This window comes from Cyprinus carpio, chromosome A6 (genome assembly GCF_018340385.1).
Source record: "Cyprinus carpio isolate SPL01 chromosome A6, ASM1834038v1, whole genome shotgun sequence".
Lineage (NCBI taxonomy): Eukaryota > Metazoa > Chordata > Actinopteri > Cypriniformes > Cyprinidae > Cyprinus > Cyprinus carpio.
Window position 1 is genome coordinate 29847152 of NC_056577.1, and position 22481 is coordinate 29869632.

At 38.8% G+C, this 22481-nt stretch overlaps 2 protein-coding genes across 2 annotated transcripts in view; one reads left to right on the forward strand and one right to left on the reverse strand.

Annotated features, from left to right (window-relative positions):
- The window catches only part of LOC109055153 (matrix metalloproteinase-24), a 165362-nt gene that overhangs the window by 84531 nt on the left and 58350 nt on the right, over nucleotides 1–22481 (reverse strand). The gene's annotated exons all lie outside the window — the stretch shown is intronic.
- The window catches only part of LOC109059513 (adhesion G protein-coupled receptor L1-like), a 24010-nt gene continuing 17821 nt past the window's right edge, over nucleotides 16293–22481 (forward strand). Inside the window, 4 exon segments of the mRNA XM_042758934.1 lie at nucleotides 16293–16564; nucleotides 16645–16909; nucleotides 17012–17339; nucleotides 18204–18500. Of these exon segments, the coding sequence (XP_042614868.1) occupies nucleotides 16380–16564; nucleotides 16645–16909; nucleotides 17012–17339; nucleotides 18204–18500 (1075 nt within the window). The 5' untranslated portion in view covers nucleotides 16293–16379.

Consider the following 22481-nt stretch of genomic DNA (forward strand, 5'->3'; position numbering starts at 1 on the left):
GAAGGTGTTTATTTGTCGTAAGTCACAGGGCCATTAGGGATCGTGTGTGTGTGTGTGTGTGTGTGTGTGTGTGTGTGTGTGTGTGTGTGATCATGAGGGACACAGCTAGCGAGACAGATGCAAGTAGAAACAGTGACTCATGAGCTCTGATGAACAGACAGATGGAGTTGTCTTTCATTAAAATGTTCACACTTTCACATGTGTCATGTAGGTGTCAGTGATGTATATGTCATGTGATTAATGCCTGTGACCTCACACTAAGTACTTTTGACAAGAAAATACAATTTCAGTCTTCGTACCTCAGAGATGTAATGTTTAATTGAATGAACAAAGATTTTTGTTTGTTTCTTGTGTAATTCACTGTAATGCCATTTGTCTTTGTAATTATTTGTGAAATTTACTACAAAGATTGATTTTTTATCAGTGCACCTGTTAGTGCACCTGGACCATAAAGCATGTGAAGATGGCTGGTTATTATTTGCATGCAGTAATTCTGTGCTTCAGCACACAGTCTGGTGACTGGTTGATCTTCAGCTGTCCGTCCGTGTTTTGGCTGCTTCAGTTCATTCTGTGACAGAGAATAACTCTGTGTTCGAGGGCGTCTGAAGTGTGACTCTTGTGTCTGGACTGATCAGTCGTCAGGGGATGTTTGTTTTTTTGTGTGTGTGTGTGTGTGTGTGTGTGTTTTGTGATTTATTTAGTCGGTATCATGTTTCTGATTTCCATAAGGCGGTGGGGATCTAAATGCATGTCCTCTTAATTTGGTTAGAATCAGTCAACATGAACATGTGTGTGTTTGTAGCTATACTTAACCATATTTAAGGGAAAGATTTGTTACAGATGTGAGCTAAATCTGACAAAACCTCATTTTGAGGATGCCCTCATTTGTAATAACAGGTTAAAAATAACATGCAGAAAGTTTTCTGTTAGTGTTTGTTTAGGTTGGGTCTTATAGTATTTATAACTAGCTGTGTATATAAAAATCAGTGGAGATCTATGCAATGTCTTCATTTAGATAGATGAGTAAGCGTGTCTGAGTGTGTTTGTGTGTGTTATTCCAGATATTATATTTAATGTATTGATCCAGTCATTATATATAAGTCCAGTGTTACTACTTACACCATTTTTTTGGTTTGTTTGTTTTTTTTGACAAAAACACTTTGTCATTTATATTAATGTCAGTCCATTTTACACTCATTTAAGTGGCATATCATTTTTGTTGACAAAAAATACAATTTTAGTTGATGAAAATATGTTAATATTAGAACATTTTTGAAATGTTGAACAGATCAAACTCTAAAAGAAATGTTTTCCAATGTATAAACATTGATTACTCATAAAAAAAAATTATTTTATAAATGTATAAACATTTAATTAATTGTAAAAAAATAAGTAAATAAATAAATAAATAAATTGTTTACATTTATATAAATGTATAAGTTATCAATATAAATATAACTTGAAAAAAGCTGAGAATAAGACGCATGTAAACTGAAATTATCTATCTGTTGTAGAGGCTAATTTGAATTCCTTCATAATGAACTGACTCTCATTTGTAAATAATAATTTATCTTGTGGATAATGAAAATGTATATTCTGATCAAAATGAATATAGAAATGCATTTATATATATATATATACTGCATATATATATATATATATATATATACTATATATATATATATATATATAATTACCATATATATTGGTATTTTTGATACAGATAGAATATTTGGTCGAGCATATTTGTCAGTAATCTTATTGACTAGATTAACCATGTTAACCGATCATTGAATCAAGTCTAATGTGAAGGCAGAGCCACTTGATTATATGGCTGCTTACTGAGATTAATAAATAAAAATGGACATATAATATTGATGTGAGTCTAAAATGATTTTGTATGTGAGGAAGAAAAAGAGTGTAGACGATACAAGAGACATGAAACTAGTGCAGCGATGGAGGAAATCCAGTGATCAAGTGTGCTATGAAGTACAGCTGTCAGTGACTGACCAATCACAACCCAGCATTTACAGTGTCTGTTATTTCCATCAGCGATGGAGTGTTTTTCAGCTATAGGCCGCGCTGAAGCCTGAAAGGCTGAAGTTTAGCTCTTGTTCTGGTGCGAGTCCGCTGCGCCTGGGGAAACGCTTGAGTGATAAATCGATCTGATTCTGTCTCCTGGGATCGGGAGTATTTCTGAAGCACCGGCAATAGAGACAGGAAAGCGCATGAGTTCCACAGCACTGTAACCCCCCTTTGTGGAAAAAGAAAATGAGACATAGATCATAGCAGGAAAAACCAACCCCGGACCGCACTGAACAGAGAGAGAAACACAAACAGGCAGAGAGATGCGAGTCTCACACCGAGAGTGATATATGTATTCTGATCCAAAATGAAATAGAAATGCATTTATATATATCATATATATTATATATATATAGATATAATTGCCATTTACATTTATGGGGATTTTTGTTCCCCGATAGAAAATTGGTCGAGAATAGTTGTCATAATTTAATTGACTAGATTAACCTATTAAACCAGTCATTGTCAAGAGTCTAATGTGAAGCAGAGCCACATTATATGGGCCTGCTTACTGAATATAATAAAAAGGGACATATAATATTGATGTGAGTCTAAATGATTTTATTATGTGAGAAGAAAAAGAGAGTGTGCAGCGATGGAGGAAATACGGATCAAGTGCTCATGAAGTACAGAGTCAGTGACTGACCAATCACAAAACCCGCATTACCAGTGTCTGTTCTTTCATCAGCGATGGAGGGTTTTTCTGCGATAGGCCGGCGAAGCTGGGCTGGAGTTTAGCTCTTGTTCTGGTGCGAGTCAATGCGCCTGGGGAAAAGCTGCTGATAAATCGTCTGATTCTGTCTCCTGGGATCGGGGAGTATTTCTGTAGCACCATCAATAGAGACGGAGCCCGCAGGGGGTTCACAGCACTGCTAACTGTGGAAAAGAAATGAGACATAGATCATAGCAGGAACAAACCAACCCGGAAGCACGGCACAGAAGAGAGAAACACAAATGAGCGAGAGATGCGAGAAGCCTCCGCCACCTCTGCAGCCCGCGTCGCAGGGTTACCATGGCGACTGCATGTCGAGAGACGGCTTGCCGACCCATCATGTGTGTGCGAGTCTGTCTGAAGGGGATCCTGAGTTACTGATCCCTTAAAGAATGAGTTTTCCCAGTGGCACTCGCACCACTCCTTAAATTCACCGTTAATTTGACTTATTCAGTGAATTGCTGATCAGATACCAGACTGGCGTTTTTTTTCGCCAGGTTCCTACATCAATTAGTGATTATTCTGTTATATATAAAACTAAACTCAGATTTGTAGGTAAGTAGTACTGCATCAGTGCCTTCAGCATGGGATGCTCTGCAAGTGAATGGGTGCCCGCCAGAATGAGAGTCCAAACAGCTGATGACAACATCACAATAATCCACAGTAATCCACTAGCACTCCCGTCCATCAGGGAACATCTGGAGAAGACAAAGATGAAACACATCCAGCCATTAAGATGTTTTGTAACTCAAATACAAGTCTATAATCCCTAATTAAACACTTCCTTGAACTGCTTATCTTTTGTCTTATCCAGATGTTCACTGATGGATGGAGTTATTTGTGGACTTCTTGTGTTTGTTTTTATCAGCTGTTTGGACTCTCATTCTACGGCAACCCATGTTCACTGCAGGCCATCCATGCTGAGACACTGATGTCATGCTTACATTTCGACAAAACCTGATGAAGAAACAAACTCATCCTGATCTCGGATGGCATGCAAAGTCATTTTTGGGGTGAAACTAATTCTTAAACTAGAAGATAATTCCACGTGTAATTTGATTCCGTTGGCAGCAAATAAACAAGATCCATGGATACTATATACTATATATTTTTGTGATTCAGATTATATGTTCCGATATATCCACCATTAAGTGTCTTGACAGTGTAATGTAAAATTCTATTTGACTGAGGCTGTGGGTTTGAGCTCAAACCTCACATGAAAACGCAGTATCGAGCCGCTCAGCTGCTCTTCCATCGGACGCTGTGATCATTCACGTCAGCAGCGGCTGGAGAGCAGCTCCCGCTATGACAGTATTGCAGTCTGATGATCAATAGATACGTCAATAAACAGCGATCGTATTAGTGTGAGCACTGACCTTCTTCACTGCAATTAAAACACATTATCCTCTTGTGTGATTGTGAATAATGAACTACGTATGATTTGAATGATATGAAAATAAGAGATTATGATGAGCTTGACGAAGATCTGATTTAATAACATGAATCAATCAGCTTAGATCAGCAGCGGGAAAGTATTTCATATGCTAATTTGTTAGTAGTTCAGGGACGTAGGATTGGCCGAATGCAAGCGGCGTGATTTTATTTCAGACAGAGTGGGATCAAAGAGAATAGCACGTTTTCTCGGGGAGTTGTAGAGGTGAGTTGTTGAGTATTTTAAAGTTTGCTGTATAAAGGACGTGAAATGCTTTTTGCGTGACCTTAGATAGAGTAGCCCCAGTGCTGAAAGCTGTGCTTCAGTGTTTCCAGAGCTGAGAGTTTCTCTGAAATGGCCATCAGAGTCTGAATGGGGTCGGCCGTCTGTCGGTGTTTTTTTTTTTTTCTGTCTCTCTGCAGGTTAAGCTGACGTTACAGGAGGACGTAACGCGCCTTTTCACCCGTCTTTCCTCTGTCCTTACCAGGCGCTGTCAACTCTGGTTACTGTGGATGGTGTTCCTGTGTTGCTTAGCAACATGCATCCCCTCGAACAAGGTGAGTTCTGCACCCTACAACACATGGTTAGTCTCCGCCTCTCAGAACCTGGGCAGTGATTAGCGCTGAGTGTAAAATTCCCTTTTACTACTATTTGAATACCTCAGCCATTCAAGAAACTTACAGCAGATAGATAGCATAGAAAGATAGTAGATAGATAGGATCACATGATCTTGTTGAGCCGCAGAAAGATGTTGAGAAACCCGTCTGCGGCTGTGGATGTGTGTATGGATCATCCAGGTATTGTAAGAGCGCCGATGCCCTTAGGTAGAGGAGGAGAGAGCTGGGCTGTTACGGGATACCCCATGCGAGCTGGCCTGAACAGCAGTGATGTCATTATGATCGAGACGGAAAACTACGGCAGACACTGACGACAGAGATCCGCGACTGCCGACCCGCTTCCAGATGGAGAAGGGGAAGTGCTACCACCGTACGGGCTTTCAAAGATCATCTCTCACATGTACCGATCAACTCACATATATATTCTCTCATCAGTCATCACCGCAGTTCGCCAGTCCAATATGACGATTAAGACCTACTGCCCTGCTGCACAAATAGGGTGAATAAAATCATACAGGTGAGCTGGGGAATGTGAGGGTTTCAGAGGCACTCTGAAAGTGCGCTGCAAAATGGCGAAAGCGAATGCGAACCAGCCATTTAGTGTAAACAGCATGCTCATTACTGCGTATCAGCTAGAACCATCAGTTGGTGCCCAAGTCATCTATGTTGAGAATATCGTCAGTTTAATTTAAGGCCCATCAACCTGCGCCATCAGAGTTTCATGACAGAATTTGTCATTAGAGTAAGCGCTAGTAATTTTTGTCATTTTGAATTGATTCGTATCACTAATTCAAATGACGTCAATTCAACCAGTAAATCATCAAGTCAACCACAGATTTTTTGTTAAGCAAATATTCAGTGTCGTAAAATGTAGTTTTTTATTCTTTTAAATCTTTTAACAGTGTATATTTAGGGGTGTAACGGTACAGGTATTTGTACGGAAGATTTTTTGGTGCGCTGTCCTTTTGGTTCAGTACACGTGTTACCGAACAAATCATTTATTTTGTTTAAGGAATTCCATACAATACGCGGCGTGTTGGCGATCCTTGATGTGTCCGCGACATATCACCGTATGCCTAAAGCGTGTATCAGTTTTAAAGGTGGTCGCGTGGCGCCAGAGTGGGCAATGATCATCCCGTCATCTGTACTACTATTTAAAACGCAAAATAAACAAGAATGAAAAAAATCATGCCAGTAGCCACATAGTAATTTTTTGTTTTAAATAAATCTTTTATGGAAACAAGTTATGACAATACCATTGTGTAAATTATTATAGTTCAACAGACAAATACACATTGTATAATTTAGAAGGTAATTGAAAAACTGCATTAATGTGCAATTTACAGTAAAAATGTTTCCATGCAGTTTCGCAATTTTTTGTTTAAATGATTATTATAGTTAAAAATAAATAGTATAAACCTTGGGTATCATTAAGTGTGGTAGCAACCTTGTAGTTATGTAAACAGGGAGCTCTCTATAATTTAGAGCAGAAGTTGAGGTTATCCATAAGAACATTTTTCATTGGATGTGAATTTTTTGTAAAGAAAAAGGCAATTTGTTCAGGAAGCCATTGTTAAGATTGAATATATATTATATATATATATATAGATATATATTATATATATATATATATATATATAAATAAAATATATATGTTAATTTTTTTTCCTCCTGCTGTGACTAAAACCATACTGAACTTTGATGTCCCAAACCGTGGTACATACTGAACCTTCAATGCTGTGTGTAAACCACATTCACACCCCTAGTGTTTATATATATATATATAAAATTTGTGACAAAATTGCCTCCAAAAGTAGAGCTACCATCTGATACAAGCCTGTCTTTGTAGTAATGTAAAGATGTTCTCTCTTTCACAAAATGATATATTCTTTAAAGTAAGTAATGTTTCTAATGTGTTGTAGTCATAATGGTTTAGCGTTTATATAAAGGCGCATGTGAAGTATATGATAGTGTGTGTGTGGATGAGATTATGTGTGTGTTTGAGTGTTTTGGCGTCAAGCGTGTCTCCCCAGTGTTTGTGAGCTGCTGCTGCTGCTACCTAGAAGAACAAATCAATGCTGCTTCACTCTGTGCCATTTCCAGAACAGAGAGAGAGAGAGAAGAAGGAGAGGGAGAGAGAGATGAGTGTCTCCTTCATTGAGTTGAGCTTGATCAGAGATGATTCACATGATCTCATTCTGAATCTTCCCATCTCAGAGACGTTCTAACCTGGTTATTGACGTCTTTGGCGACGCCTCTCCTCCTGTGTGGCTTGTTTAGCAGTGGCAAACTGATGCATAGATGTGTGTGTGTGTGTGTTGGTGTGTGTGTGTGTGTGTGTGGTGATTTCAGTTTTATAACAGTGTGTGATGATTATGTAATGCGTGTTTTTGTGACATATCAGGACACAACTTTTGTATAATGTCATGGGTATGACACTGGGTATTACAAGGAGAGGGTCCCCATATTTTTCAAGTACTGTGTTAGATTCCTTACAGAATCAGTTTTTTTTTGAGAAAGTAAATGCACAAAGTTTCCTGTAAGGGGGTATAGGGTTAGGTGGAGGGTTGGTGTGGGGTGATAGCACATACAGTTTGTAAACCAGAATAAAAACCATAACCCTATGGAATGAACCCACAGTTCAACAAACGTGTGTGTGTGTGTGTGTGTTTGTGTGTGTGTTGACGTGTGTGTGTGTGTGTTTGTGTGTGTGTGTGTGTGTTGTGTGTGTGTGTGTGTGTGTGTGTGTGTGTGTTTGTTTCAGGTTGTATAACAGGACCCAGGAGTGTGTGGGTCGCTCCGTGGCAGATGTTTTCCTGCCCCTGTCCGTGGTACTGACAAAATACCTCCTGGAGATCCAGTATGAGTGTGTCCTTACATTTGAGTAACCGCACACACACCCACACACACACACCCACACATAGCCTACTGACAGAGACATACATGCATAACAACACCACACACACACACACACACACACACGACACACTCTCTCTTCTTCTCTCTCTCACCACACCACACACACACCACACACACACACCACACATCACACACACATACATACTGACAGAGACATACATGCATAACAACACAACACACACAGAACACACACGACACTCCTCTCTCACTCAGAAACACCACACACCCGACACCACACAACACCCATCACCACTCTCTCTCTCTGCTCACTCACACACCACACACACCACACACCACACACCACACACACACACACACAAACACAATGCAACAACCACACAACCACACACACACGACACAGACATACATACTGACAGAGACATACATGCATAACACACACACACACACACACACACACACTCTCTCTCTCTCTCTCTCTCACGCACAACATCACACAACACACACACACACACACACACATACTACGGACGAGAGAAATACATCTCATCACACACACATGAACACACACACGTCTCTCTCACTCCAACACACACACACACACACACTACACCACAACCTCTCTCTCTCTCACTCAAATCACACACACACACACACCCACACACACACACACACACAACACATCACACATACTGACCGATGACATACATTCATAACCACACACACACAACAACACACACACACACACACTCTCTCTACTCAAACCACAACACACAGACCACACACACACGACACATACTGTACAGAGACATACATGCCATAACCCACACACACACACACGACACAACACACTCCACCACACCTCTCTCTCTCTCCTCCACGCAACACACACACACACACACACACACACACACACAATACAGACTGACAGAGACATACATGCATAACACACACACACACAAACACACTCTCTCTCCACTCAACACACACACACACCCACCCACACACTCTCTCTCCTCTCACCCACAACACACACACACACACACACACACACACACAGCACACGCACACACAAAACCAAAAAAACCAACATACTGACAGAGACATTCCTGCATAACACACTCACACACAACACACACAAGCACACAACACACTCTCCTCCACCTCAAACACACCACACACACACAACACAGCGACACACTACTGACATGATCCTACCTGCATAACACACACAACACACACACACCACACACACACACGCACTCTCTCTCACACACACAGACATGGCAGCACAAAATCTAGCTACCACAGCAGCCAGTTTCCAATTTTTTTTTACCTTCCCTCATTCTCTTCCTCTTCTCTTCTCTTCTCTTCTCTTCTCTTCTCTTCGTCTTCTCTTCTCTTCTCTTCTGCCTCCTCTCTCTCTTATCTTATGTTTTATTCTCTTCTCTTCTCTTCTCTTCTCTTTCTCTTCTCCTCTCTTCTCTTCTCTTCTACTTCTCTTCTCTTCTTCCAAGCCTCGTTTATACTGTTGTTTTGTGTCGTTGTTGTGAAATGATAACCCTTAGGCATTTTTTGTTCCATGTTTGCCGTTTGCACTATAATCAGGAAACGAACAGACATTCAGTTCAGAGGAGGCATCATCTAAACCAGCAGCGAAAGGGCTGAACTTTTACTCAAAAACATCTCCTTTCCAGATACTTCATGTCTTATACATAAAAAATACTTTTATTACCTGCATATACATTTAAACACGTTACATTTTATAAAGATGCTTTTTGATTCTACACAGTATAAAGTTAACAATAACTTTGGGTATATTTAGAATATCAGAATATTCTGTTTTGACCTTTTTTTGGTATTTGTATATGTAGTGCTGTCAAACAATTAATTGCGCATTATCGCATCCAAAAAAAACATGTTTTGTTTACATAATTGTGGGTGTGTGCTGTGCTATTTTATGATGTATATATAATAACACACATGCTGTATATATTTAAAAAAATGTTATGTTTATATATTAATATATTTTATATATATTATAAATTATAATAATAAGAATGATATACATTAATAAGTTAATAAATGCTGAATTTATTTTTATTGTTTTTTGAATCTTTGTTTATCTCCGTCAACTATAGGACTAGTAGAGAAATACAGGTGAATGGAAAGAGACATGTTTAAATTTTATATTGTATCGCTTGTTTGTAATACCACAGTTTAAATTGAGATCCTTTTACTCTTAATCTGTTTGCACCGTATAACATAGTTTGGGCTTTGCACGACATTTAGGGTATATGATAATATATACATAGATATAGATATAATCCTATATATATATTTTATCTATATAGTTGATAGATATCGTCACAAAGCTTGGTGGTTATTGTCTTAGTTATCCTGGTATTATTCTAGCTCCGTACGGTAATCTTGGTCTCTCCCAACATGATCGAGACACAAAGAGCATATGAGCTTTGCTATATGAAGCTGTGTGTATGCAGGCAAACGGCCTCGAGCTGATCCCAGAAGTTTTCTGCTGCCCAGATCTAATGAAGAGTCATCAGTTATAAAGCCATGCTTCTGTGCTCTCCTCTGCTGTCATCACTCGTGTCTTCACCTCCTCCCTGTGTTTGGGTCTCTGTTTCCTCCCTTCCGCGTCGCTTCCTCTCTTCCCACTCCTTCCGGGTGGGTGTTCGTGCTGTTGGGGCTTGGTTGTGTGTTTTCTGTGTGCCTTCCTGCAGGGCAGGCGCTGGAGTCTTCTGTTTTGCATTCTTGTCAGTGCAGAGCGACAGACTGACTCATTCCCCGCTCATTCACCTGATTTTCCTTTTCTTGTTTGCAGTGCATCGTGAGACGCCTTGGTTCTTTTCTCATTTGCCTAGTGAATAATGTGCATGATAGAAATCTTGATCACCGGTTGCGAGATTAACAGACGTCAGTTTTTTAGGTTGCTTACGCACGGTGGTTTTATCTGAGCGCTGCACACTCGACGGCTTATCAGTTCTCCGCCTTATACAGGATTGCTTCACGTTCACGGTCATTGCCACACGTTGGTGGGTGGGGGGGGGTGTGTGTGTGTGTGTGGTGTGTGTGTGTGTGTGTGTGTTAGGATGAGTTTCCTCCGTCTGAAGGGACCAGACTGTTTGTGGCGCTGCTGAACCTCTGGAGGAATAGGATTTTTGTTCTCTTGTTGGACCTTTCTCCCGCATGTAAAGCCTGGTTTCACATTGACAGCCAGCGCCAAAAACAGCAAGCCTCATCGAAACACAAGCTCAGCTGACAATGAGCATCAGCATTTGAAATACTTGAAAATTTTAGTTTTTTTGTATTGCAGTTTTTTTTTATTGAGCTATGTTTTATTTGGGCTTGTTAGTTTTAGTGGATGTTTTATGAGCTAGAGGCTGTCGTTGTGCACAATCAGTGTATTATCATTAATAGAAAGGGCTGAAAACTAAAAACGTATATATAACTAGTATATATATATTAAGTATTAGTACTATATAATATATGCACAATCAGTGTATTATCATTAACTAAAGCTGAAACTAAAACTATATATATAAAAATATTGTTTGATTTATTAGTTGTTATTTTAAATGATTTGTAATTTTCATTTAAGTTGAAGTAATGAAATAAATTTAAAATAACTGAATTGAGAAAAAAATCTTAATAGACACTTAAAACAAGTAATTAATCAAGCCAACAAAAAAACACACACAATAAAATTATTAAAAGTAAACATTACCTGTAAAAATTAAAATTAAATGACTAAAACTAAAACTACACTGAAAATGACTACAATGAAACTGAAATTTTAAAATAAAACTAAATAGACATTAAAAACTAATAAAACTGACACAAAAATTTGTAGATGAATTGAATTGAAAAAAAAAACTAAGATAAATAATAAAAACTAAATGCATATTTCAAAAACAAATAAAATTTAAAAAATAAAAAAATAATTATAATATTAAAAACAAGTATATTTCAAAAACAAATAAAACCAACAAAAATACGCAAAAAAAAAAAAAAAAAAAATCCAGTCAAGTGAAATTACTAGAACTAAAATAAAAATAATAACATCTACAGACACAGCACAATTTTAAGTTTTTAAGTTTCAAGTAATTGTTATTAATTATTATGAGTATTTTTTAGAAAACAGAAAAAACATCAATGCCTTTCATAGACCATTAATGGTTTTAAAAGTGTTAACAACATGCACTGTTTAATTAAAGCACATTGATTAGCTGGCCTCCCTGATCTAGGACAGCAGCAGAATAACGGTCTGTTTATTTTGGCGTGCTGCACAACAACAGCTTTTACGACTGCGTCGACCTATCGCATGCGTGTTTGAGCACGCTCCTGAAAGAACGAGGGAACCAGATGAACTTGATTTAGCTGATGAGCGTGTAATTTCCGGCTGCGGTGTGAATAGGCCTGTTTGAATGTGACTGTCTGTAATAACCTGTGTTTCCCGCTGTGACTGTCTGTAATAAGTGTGTGGGTTTGTTTTGGTGTTGTGGGGGGCGGGTGGAGGGATGGAGAGTGGGACAGAGTGATCGAGGGCAGATAAAATAACGCCCTAATGAAACATGTCAGAATGAACATTCAGATGAATAAGTCGATTGGTGGTGTTTTTTTTGGTGTTAGCTAGTTCCTGTCCCTTACCCTACCATACCATCACTCTCTCTCTCTCTCTCTCTCTCTCTCTCTCTCCTGCTCGCTCTCTCTCCCTCTCTCTGTTGCAATATTTTCATCTCTCCGCTCTCTTTAGTCTTTCTCCCTCATGTGTTTCTCCTTCTGTCTTATGTCTAATAGATTTCACTTGACCTTTAAGCTTGAAAAGAAACGGAAGACTGCTGTTGAACTGAAATTTCTCTTTTTCTCTCTTCTGTGCATCTTCTGCCTGTCTCTCTCTCTCTCTCTCTCTCTCTCTCTCTCTCTCTTCATTCTCTCTCTCTCTCTCTCTCTCTCTCTCTCTCTCTCTTCATTAGTGGACCAAAAAGGTAAAGACCATGTTAACGCCGCAGTTTCTCTCACTCTCTCTCTCTCTCTCTCTCTCTCTCTCTCTCCCTCTCTCTTTTCTCCCTGGCCCTTGTGATGTGCTCTAGTTTGATGCAGCTCCTTCATTTCCCTCCTTCTCTTGTCCACACACCTCACAAACACCAGGAAAAAACCCCATCCCTCTCTCTTTTCTCTCTCTCTCTCTCTCTCTCTCTCTCTCTGTCTCTCACACACACACACATACACACTCGCACACACTTGTTTTCTGCTCTCCCTTTTGATTTGCTTGCTGTGTGAAGCTTATTTATCCTCAGATCCAAACGACACACATCTCTGTTCATCCCTTTGCTTCCACTTACCCCCCCCCCCCCCCCCCCCCCCTCAGGTGTTGTCGTTAATATAGTATTTATAAAGAAAACTACTCCTTCTCTTTTAGTAACTGTGTGCACATGCCGTGTTCCTGAAGTGCTTGACCTGAGTGTGTGGGTGTGACGTGATTGAAAGCTCTCCCAGCCAATCCCTGTCCTCTGTGTGAACTAACCCGCATCTCATTGGCTCCAAAGGTTCCTGTAGCCCCGCCCCCGTCTCATGATTCTACCTCAAAAACTCTAACCAGAACTGAATTGTAGCAAATCAGTTTATGACAGCAAACAAACACATCTATCTATCTATCTATCTATCTATCTATCTGTCTGTCTGTCTTTCTGTCTATCTATCTATCATCTGTCTGTCTGTCTTTCTGTCTATCTACAAACCCGATTCCAAAAAAGTTGGAACACTGTACAAGTTGTGAATAAAAACAGAATGCAATGATGTGGAAGTTTCAAATTTCAATATTTTATTCAGAATACAACATAGATGACATATCAAATGTTTTAAACTGAGAAAATGTATCATTTTAAGGGAAAAATAAGTTGATTTTAAATTTCATGGCATCAACACATCTCAAAACAGTTGGGAGAAGGCCATGTTTACCACTGTGTGGCATCCCCTCATCTTTTTATAACAGTCTGCAAACGTCTGGGGACTGAGGAGACAAGTTGCTCAAGTTTAGGAATAGGAATGTTGTCCCATTCTTGTCTAATACAGGCTTCTAGTTGCTCAACTGTCTTAGATCTTCTTTGTCACATCTTCCTCTTTATGATGCGCCAAATGTTTTTTATGGGTGAAAGATCTGGACTGCAGGCTGGCCATTTCAGTACCACGGATCTTCTTCTTCCACGCAGCCATGATGTTGTAATTGATGCAGTATGTGGTCTGGCATTGTCATGTTGAAAAATGCAAGGTCTTCCCTGAAAGAGACTACGTCCTGGATGGGAGCATATGTTGTTCTAGAACTTGGATATACCTTTCAGCATTGATGGTGCCTTTCCAGATGTGTAAGCTGCCCATGCCACACGCACTCATGCAACCCCATACCATCAGAGATGCAGGCTTCTGAACTGAGCGCTGATAACAGCTTGGGTTGTCCTTGTCCTCTTTAGTCTGGATGACATGGCGTCCCAGTTTTCCAAAAAGAACTTCAAATTTTGATTTGTCTGACCACAGAACAGTTTTCCACTTTGCCACAGTCCATTTTAAATGAGCCTTGGCCCAGAGAAAACACCTGCGCTTCTGGATCATGTTTTAGATATGACTTCTTTTTTGACCTATAGAGTTTTAGCTGGCAAACGGCGAATGGCACGGTGGATGTGTTCACCGACAATGTTTTCTGGAAGTATTCCTGAGCCCATGTTGTGATTTCCATTACAGTAGCATCCCTGTATGTGATGCAGTGCCGTCTAAGGGCCCGAAGATCACGGGCATCCAGTATGGTTTTCCGGCCATGACCCTTACGCACCGAGATTGTTCCAGATTCTCTGAATCTTTGGATGATATTATGCACTGTAGATGATGATAACTTCAAACTCTTTTGCAATTTTTTCTCTGAGAAACTCCTTTCTGATATTGCTCCACTATTTTTCGCCGCAGCATTGGGGAATTGGTGATCCTCTGCCCATCTTGACTTCTGAGAGACACTGCCACTCTGAGAGGCTCTTTTTATACCCAATCATGTTGCCAATTGACCTAATAATTTGCAAATTGGTCCTCCAGCTTTTCCTTATATGTACATTTAACTTTTTCGGCCTCTTATTGCTACCTGTCCCAACTTTTTTGGAATGTGTAGCTCTCATGAAATCCAAAATGAGCCAATATTTGGCATGACATTTCAAAAGTGTCTCACTTTCAACATTTGATATGTTATCTATATTCTATTGTGAATAAAATATAAGTTTATGAGATTTGTAAATTATTCCATTCATTTTTTTACTCACAATTTGTACAGTGTCCCAACTTTTTTGGAATCACGTTTCTATCTATCTATCTATCTATCTATCTATCTATCTATCTATCTATCTATCTATCTATCTATCTATCTATCTATCTATCTATCTATCTGTCATCTGTCTATCTATCTATCTATCTATCTATCTATCTATCTATCTGTCATCTGTCTGTCTATCTATCTATCTATCTATCTATCTATCTATCTATCTATCTATCTATCTATCTATCTATCTATCTATCATCTGTCTGTCTGTCTATCTATCTATCTGTCTGTCTATCTATCTATCTATCTATCTATCTATCTATCTATCTATCTATCTATCTATCTGTCATCTGTCTGTCTATCTATCTATCTATCTATCTATCATCTATCTATCTATCTATCTATTTGTTCATCTATCTGTTCACTATCTATCTTATCTATCTATCTATCTATCTATCTATCTATCTGTCCATCTGTCTATCTGTCTGTTTGTGTTTCTATCTATCTATCTATCTATCTATCTATCTATCTGTCATGTGTGTGTGTATCTGTCTATCTGTCTATCTATCTATCTATCTATCTATCTAGCTATCTATCTATCATATCTGTCTATCTAGCCTATCTATCTATCTATCTATCTGCGTCTGTCTATCTATCTATCTATCTATCTATCTATCTATCATCTGTCTTGTATCGATCTATCATCTATCTATCTATCTCTATCTGTCTATCTGTTGTATATCTATCTACTATCTATCTATCTATCTATCTATCATCTATCTATCTATCTATCTATCTATCTATCTATCTATCTATATCTGTCTGTCTGTTGTATATCTATCTATCTATCTATCTATCTATCTATCTATCTATCTATCTATCGTCTGTCTGTCTATCTATCTATCCATCTATCTGTCTATCTATCTATCTATCTGTCTATCTGTCTATCTATCTATCTATCTATCTATCTATCTATCTATCTATCTATCTATCTATCTATCATCTCTCTGTCTGTCTATCTTTCTGTCTGTCTGTCTGTCTATATATCTATCTATCTATTGTCTGTCTATCTTTGCTTGCACACACTCTTACAATGACATTGTATTTCATTTTTTCAGAATGAAATTTCTCTTTCTCACACACACAGGCACTCATGATACAGCAATAGGTAGTGTAAGATGTGTGTTTGTGTTTTGTGTGTGTGTGTGTGTGTGTGTGGAATAGATCTGTTCATTGGATCTATTCTTTATTAGTCTAATACACTTCATCCTCTACTCCTGCTCATTTCTATTATCACTCTCTCTTTGTCCGTCTCTAGTTTTTGTTTGTCCTGGAACATTAATGCGAGTGTTGGAGCCCAGTTCCGTGCGGGAGGCGGAGCATCAGTCGGGGGCGTGGTGTAAAGACCCCCTGCAAGCGGGCGATAGGCTGTACGTGATGCCCTGGACGCCCTATCGCACAGATATGCTGTACGAATATGCTTCCTGGGACGACTACATCCAAAACAGAGTCACCACCACCTATAAGTGAGTTTGTGTGTTTACCTATAATGAGACAAGTTGAACATTGTAGGAATGTTACAATAACGTTTCTGTGTAACGTGCAGATTGCCGAGTCGAGTGGATGGCACCGGTTTCGTTGTGTATGATGGAGCTGTGTTCTACAATAAGGAACGCACACGCAACATTGTGAAATATGACCTGCGAACTCGCATCAAGAGTGGCGAAGCTATTATTGCTACTGCCAACTATCATGACACGTCACCGTACCGCTGGGGCGGGAAATCAGACATCGACCTAGCCGTGGACGAACACGGGCTCTGGGTCATATACGCCACTGAAGCCAACAGCGGACGCCTCGTTGTTAGCCAGGTGAGACAGTGTTTTAAAATGAACTTCCTGTTTATGTCTTGCTACATTGTTCTGGTTGGCTGTTTCCCAATATTTCCGTAATCCGATTGGCTGGTATCTCAGGTGAACCCGTACACGCTGAGGTTTGAAGGGACGTGGCAGACGAGCTTTGAGAAGCGCATGGCGTCAGATGCGTTTGTGGCGTGTGGCATCTTGTACGCCGTTCGTTCCGTGTACCAGGACGATGACAGCGAGGTGGGCGGAGACCTGATCCTGTACGCCTACGACACGCGGCGTAACCACGAGGAGCCAGTGAGGATCCCATTCCCCAACCCATACCAGCACATCTCCTCCATCAGCTACAACCCCAGAGACAACCAGCTGTACGTCTGGAACAACTACATCGTCCTGCGGTACCCGCTGGAGTTCAGCCCGCCGCAGCCCACCACAGGTCAGCACTTTGATAACCTTCATTGCTCAGGAGGCTTAATTGAGATTTCAGTTATGTGTTACCTATAAACCTGAGCCAAATGAGGCAGTAGTTGCCATAAAACATGAGTATGCCTGAGTATGTATGAATAGAAGTGGACCAAAAAGGTAAAGACCTTTTTTAAGACATGGTCGAGACCTCTTCCAAATCAAATCGTTTCCTCAAAAAAAAAAAAAAAATGGAGCAGCACCTAAGATAATTTGATCTTTGGAGAATTTGATGAGAAATGTTTGAGTTAATATTGAGATCTCTGACTTGAGATTGCAAACCTTGGCAAATCCAAGCACAGTTTGAGATGTGGTTTAGGTCTCTTCGGAATCTCATTGTTTTCTCGAGAGAAAAATGGAGAAACAGCTATGATCTTTGATCTTTAGGGAATTTTATGAGAAATGTTAAGTTCATATTGAGATCTCTGACTTTCCATTTCAAATCCTGGCAGATCTGGACACAGTTTGAGATGAGATCATTTTCACATTTTAAATGTTGGTGAAGCATTTGATCTTAAGTGAATCTTGTTACTGCAAATCTGAGCAAAGTTTCAGAGTTTTTCAAAAAATTGGAGAAGCAGGAGACTCTTGCTCAGAGTTTGTATTCATAACGATTACATTTAATTAAAAAATACCAGAACAGCTTGATTTTTATGATGCTTGGATCTGTTAATGGTTCTGAAATTCATTTGTAAATGTGGGTGGAGAACTGTTGTAAATACAATTATATGATGTCACTTTGCACATGCTGTCTTCAATCAGAACAGCATCCCATGATTCATTTCAATTTTGTTTTCTGTTTGTTTAACCTGTTTCTTTGTCTGTGTGTCCCTCTCAGATCCTCTCTCGACGCCTCTTCTCTCCACCACTCCTCCGAGTGTGCTCTCCACCACTGTGTCCATGGGCTTCAGCCCCACTTCCGTCCCATCCGTGACCTTCCACCCGGTGGGGGCTATAAACAGGGCTCCGGCGGGGCGGCCCATCACAGCCACGGTCCCGGTGACCGTCAGGCCTCCGCGCCGACCGCAGGGGCCGCGCACACCCATGTGTGAGGGCTGGGTGACCCGCGGGGTCCAGTGGCCCCCGACTCATCGAGGAGAAAGGGTGGAGAGGCCGTGTCCAAAAGGATCCCTCGGTCAGTAGGGGCTTGTGTGTCAGCTGGTGTTTCAGGGGGTTTCATGTGTGCAGTCATCATACAGATGAGTCAGTGCTGAAATAAACAATTCAGTGGGTGTGTTTAGTGTAGCTTTTCAGACAATCTCTTGATATTTGGCTTCATTAAATTGAGTAAGCTGTAAAAAATATATCATTTTGTTTCTAAATGTTTTTAGCAGCATGTAACCGACAGCAACATTGTTTTGCTGTTTAATTGCATTAACAAAAGAATGTAGGTGATGATGAACTGATAAACTTGTCGATGCCTTGTGTTTGTAGTTTTCACATTTTTTTCTGTGTGTAATGCACTTACAGTTTTTCTCAGTCGCTTTGGTGCATTTCTCAAATCAGAAATGAAATTCTCAAAACTACTTGTACAACCTACACATCGTCTAGTCATTTTTACACATCATAAAACCAGTTTCTCATTCTTTTGAACAAGTTGCGATTGTGTTTGTATGTTCATGCAATTGATTATGTACATCTATCTGTGGTTTTCTACATTATCAGTTGCTAATGTCATGTTGCTCAAAATGTATTATATAGTTATCTGTGCAATAGTCTTACCCCTCAAAACATCTAGTCTTTAGTTCTTCGTGTAAGTCATTAAATGCAGAATGGTTCATCTACACTGTAAAACCCGACAAGTAACTTTCCTCAAACGGTTTGAGTTAACATAACTTGTCAGGTTTTAGTGAGGCTGTGTCTGAAGTCAGTTGTAGTTCCTTTCTCTCTTTTCTTCAGTAATTCTGTTTGTTAACAGCAGGTGTTCATCACTAATGCTCAATTATCACTCAATTAATCACTTAATTACTTAATTGCAATGTATATCTTCTTTCAGTGAACTCAACTAAATTACAGTTTTTTTCCATTGCCAACATCCGTTTGTCCAATCTGTAGTCACATTTTCAAAACACTATACACAATTAGCACAACATCAGTCTGTTGTGACCATACCTTTAACACAATTCATGTTGTTTTCACACAATATTTAGAAAATTAACACGTTTCTAAAATTTTATTTTCACACAAGCTTACCCCATACCAAAATCATAGATCTTTCTTATCTTATTTGCATATGCTTAAACACTGCATAACAGAAATGAAGGCGTAATGTTCCAAACTTTAAATATAGTGTAAAGCCTCTACTTCTGCAACAACAGCAACTCAAAAGTACTGAAAAATATCTCTATATAAAATATTGTAACAACTGATAAGCATTTTTAAGTAACAGAGCACTAAAATATTTAGAAATAGCTGATTCCAGTCTCAGTTGGAGGAATAGACTAGTGTTGATGCTCTTTCAATTACATCAACATAGAGGAAAAAAATACCTCTCTGAACTGGTTTTGTGGATGCAGAACAACACAAAGAATCAGAGAGAGAAAAAATAATGCCTGGGAGAGAAGGATGAATAGTTGGAGGAGGGAGAGGAGTAGTTGTATCAGAAGAAGATAGGTAAGGGAGAAGAAAAGGTAAGGCAGGGTGTAAGAATGAGTGCTGGACTGTATATTTGTTATGTTTGTTTGTTTGTTTTTCCCTCTTACACATGTGGAACCTATGAAAGTGTATTTCTGCCATGAAATATAAAGGGTAAAGGGTAATTGTGACTTTGTTTAATCTCACAGGTCTGACTTTTATTTCTTGCAATTGTGAATCTGAAGTCTGAATTGCAAGATGTAAACTCACAATTCCCCGAACAGAAGTCCAAATTGTGAGATAAAAAAGTTCACAATAACCGTTTTTATTGCATAGTAACCAAAGGCCGTGTATGTTGTAATTTTTGTTGATCACTGACATCAGCTACCATCCACATCCAACCCCCTCCCACTGGAGAGCCATTTCAATCAAGATTGAATTTCTGCATAGAGGACCTCATTTTTTCTATTGTACATTCTATAAAGTAATGACTCATTCAGTTTTAGACAGTATGTTCCCAAGAATGAACACATTCAACACTTAAAAATTTAAAATGGTTGAACAATTTTTGAACAATGAACAATTTTTATATTGTCTATGCAAGTAGAACTGAAACATGTATGTCAAACATGTAGAAGAAAGTAATGCAGTTTTTGTAAAGCCATCAGCTGTTAGTATTTTGACAGTCACTGTGCTGTGATTGACTGTATGTTCCTATGGGATAGAAAAGTAGTGCTAATGTTTTGTCCGAATGACTCGATTTTGAATTGTGTTCGCTGTGTTTTGATAAAGTTAGTATATGTAGAAAAGGGTATTCAGCATTTTGAAAAGTAGAGTTTGTATTTATTTAACAAAATGTGGTTTTGCCCAGAAAATTAACTATTTGGCTAAGTGTGTGATGTAGGTGTGTTGCTGTGTTAAGAGATTAGAAAAAGTACTTTAAGTATTGGTAAACACTTGTTAGCAATTGAAAAAAACTGTTAGTTCAGAGTACTCACAACTATTAGTTTTAAAACTTAAATGGTTTAAGGCAATCGTTTTCCTCAAACGGTTTGAGTTAACATAACTTGTCAGGTTTTTAAGGATATCTGTTTATTCAAACGGTTTGAGTTACGTTACTTGTCGGGTTTTACAGTCAAGCACATTTATTTTTTACACATTATTATTAGACTTTTTGTAAATTTGTCATGAATTGTGCAAGTGAATCTTGACAAATGAAGAGAATGTAGATCAACCATTGATAAAGCATTTCTCTGAAATAGCTCAAAGGTTCATCTCATGAATCTTCAGTTGGGAAGCATATACTGTATAGACAGAGCACAACACAAGAGTTACACATTCTGACAGTGGACTTATTTTTTATTTTCATCTTTGTGCCCATATTTCTTTTTCCTTTTCTATATGAATGACATTGTAAAGGTTTTTTTTATTGTTTTTTTTGTTTGTTTTTTGTCAGACCACTAGTAAAAGTGTAACTGGGAATTCTATCCAGTCTCTTTCAATCAATATCCCACATATAGTAATGTGTAAATTTGTACTTTTGAAATTGATATGTAACATACATAAGCATATGGCATACTGTTCAATACAGTAACTCTCATCCAAAATGTTGCCGTAGTTTACATCAGGTAATACTAACAAAGTGCACTGTTATATTGACAACATGACTAAGCATTTTGACTATCTTGTTTGTGAACAATGACACAAGGACTTTTCATTCTGATGGCACTGACATGTTCTTTGACATAAATACTTGCTTTTGAGAGATGAACTAAATATTTTGAGTACAGTTACAGGCTTTTGCAGGTAATCCATTGTGTGGTGCTGTTTGTACGGATTGTTTTGAGAAATGCACATACTTCTTTGCAAATATTAAGGATGATTCGAGAAATGCACCAAAGCGACTTAGAAAAACTGTAAATAGTCTTATTTTACATTTGATGACATCCTTCTATTCTAGTGTGTCTAGCAGATGAGTTTGTATAATATATTCATGCACACTGCTGAACTCTCAGTGAACTCACCTCCGTACAGTCGAGAGGCGTTTGATGGCTCCTGGTTTTCATAATCTTTGTCTTTTCCAAATCTTAATCTCAGATCATTTGATCTTCAAAGAATTTGCTGAGATTTTTTTGAGTTAATATTGAGATCTCTGACTTGAGATTGCAAACCTTGGCAAATCCAAGCACAGTTTGAGATGTGGTTGAGATCTCTTCCAAATCTCATTGTTTTCTCGAGAGAAAAATGGAGAAACAGCTCTGATCTTTGATCTTTTGGGAATTTTATGAGAAATATTTGAGTTCATATTGAGATCTCTGACTTTCCGTTTCAAATCCTGGCAGATCTGAGCAGTTTGAGATGAGATCTCTTCCAAATCTCATAATTTTTACATTTTAAAAATTGGTGTAGCATTTGATCTTAAGTGAATTTTGTGACTTTAGATTGGAAACCTGGGCATTCTGGGCAAATCTCAGATATTATCAAACAGTTGGGGAAGCGGGAGACTTTTGCTTAAAATTTGTATTCAGAACCGTTAGGGTTA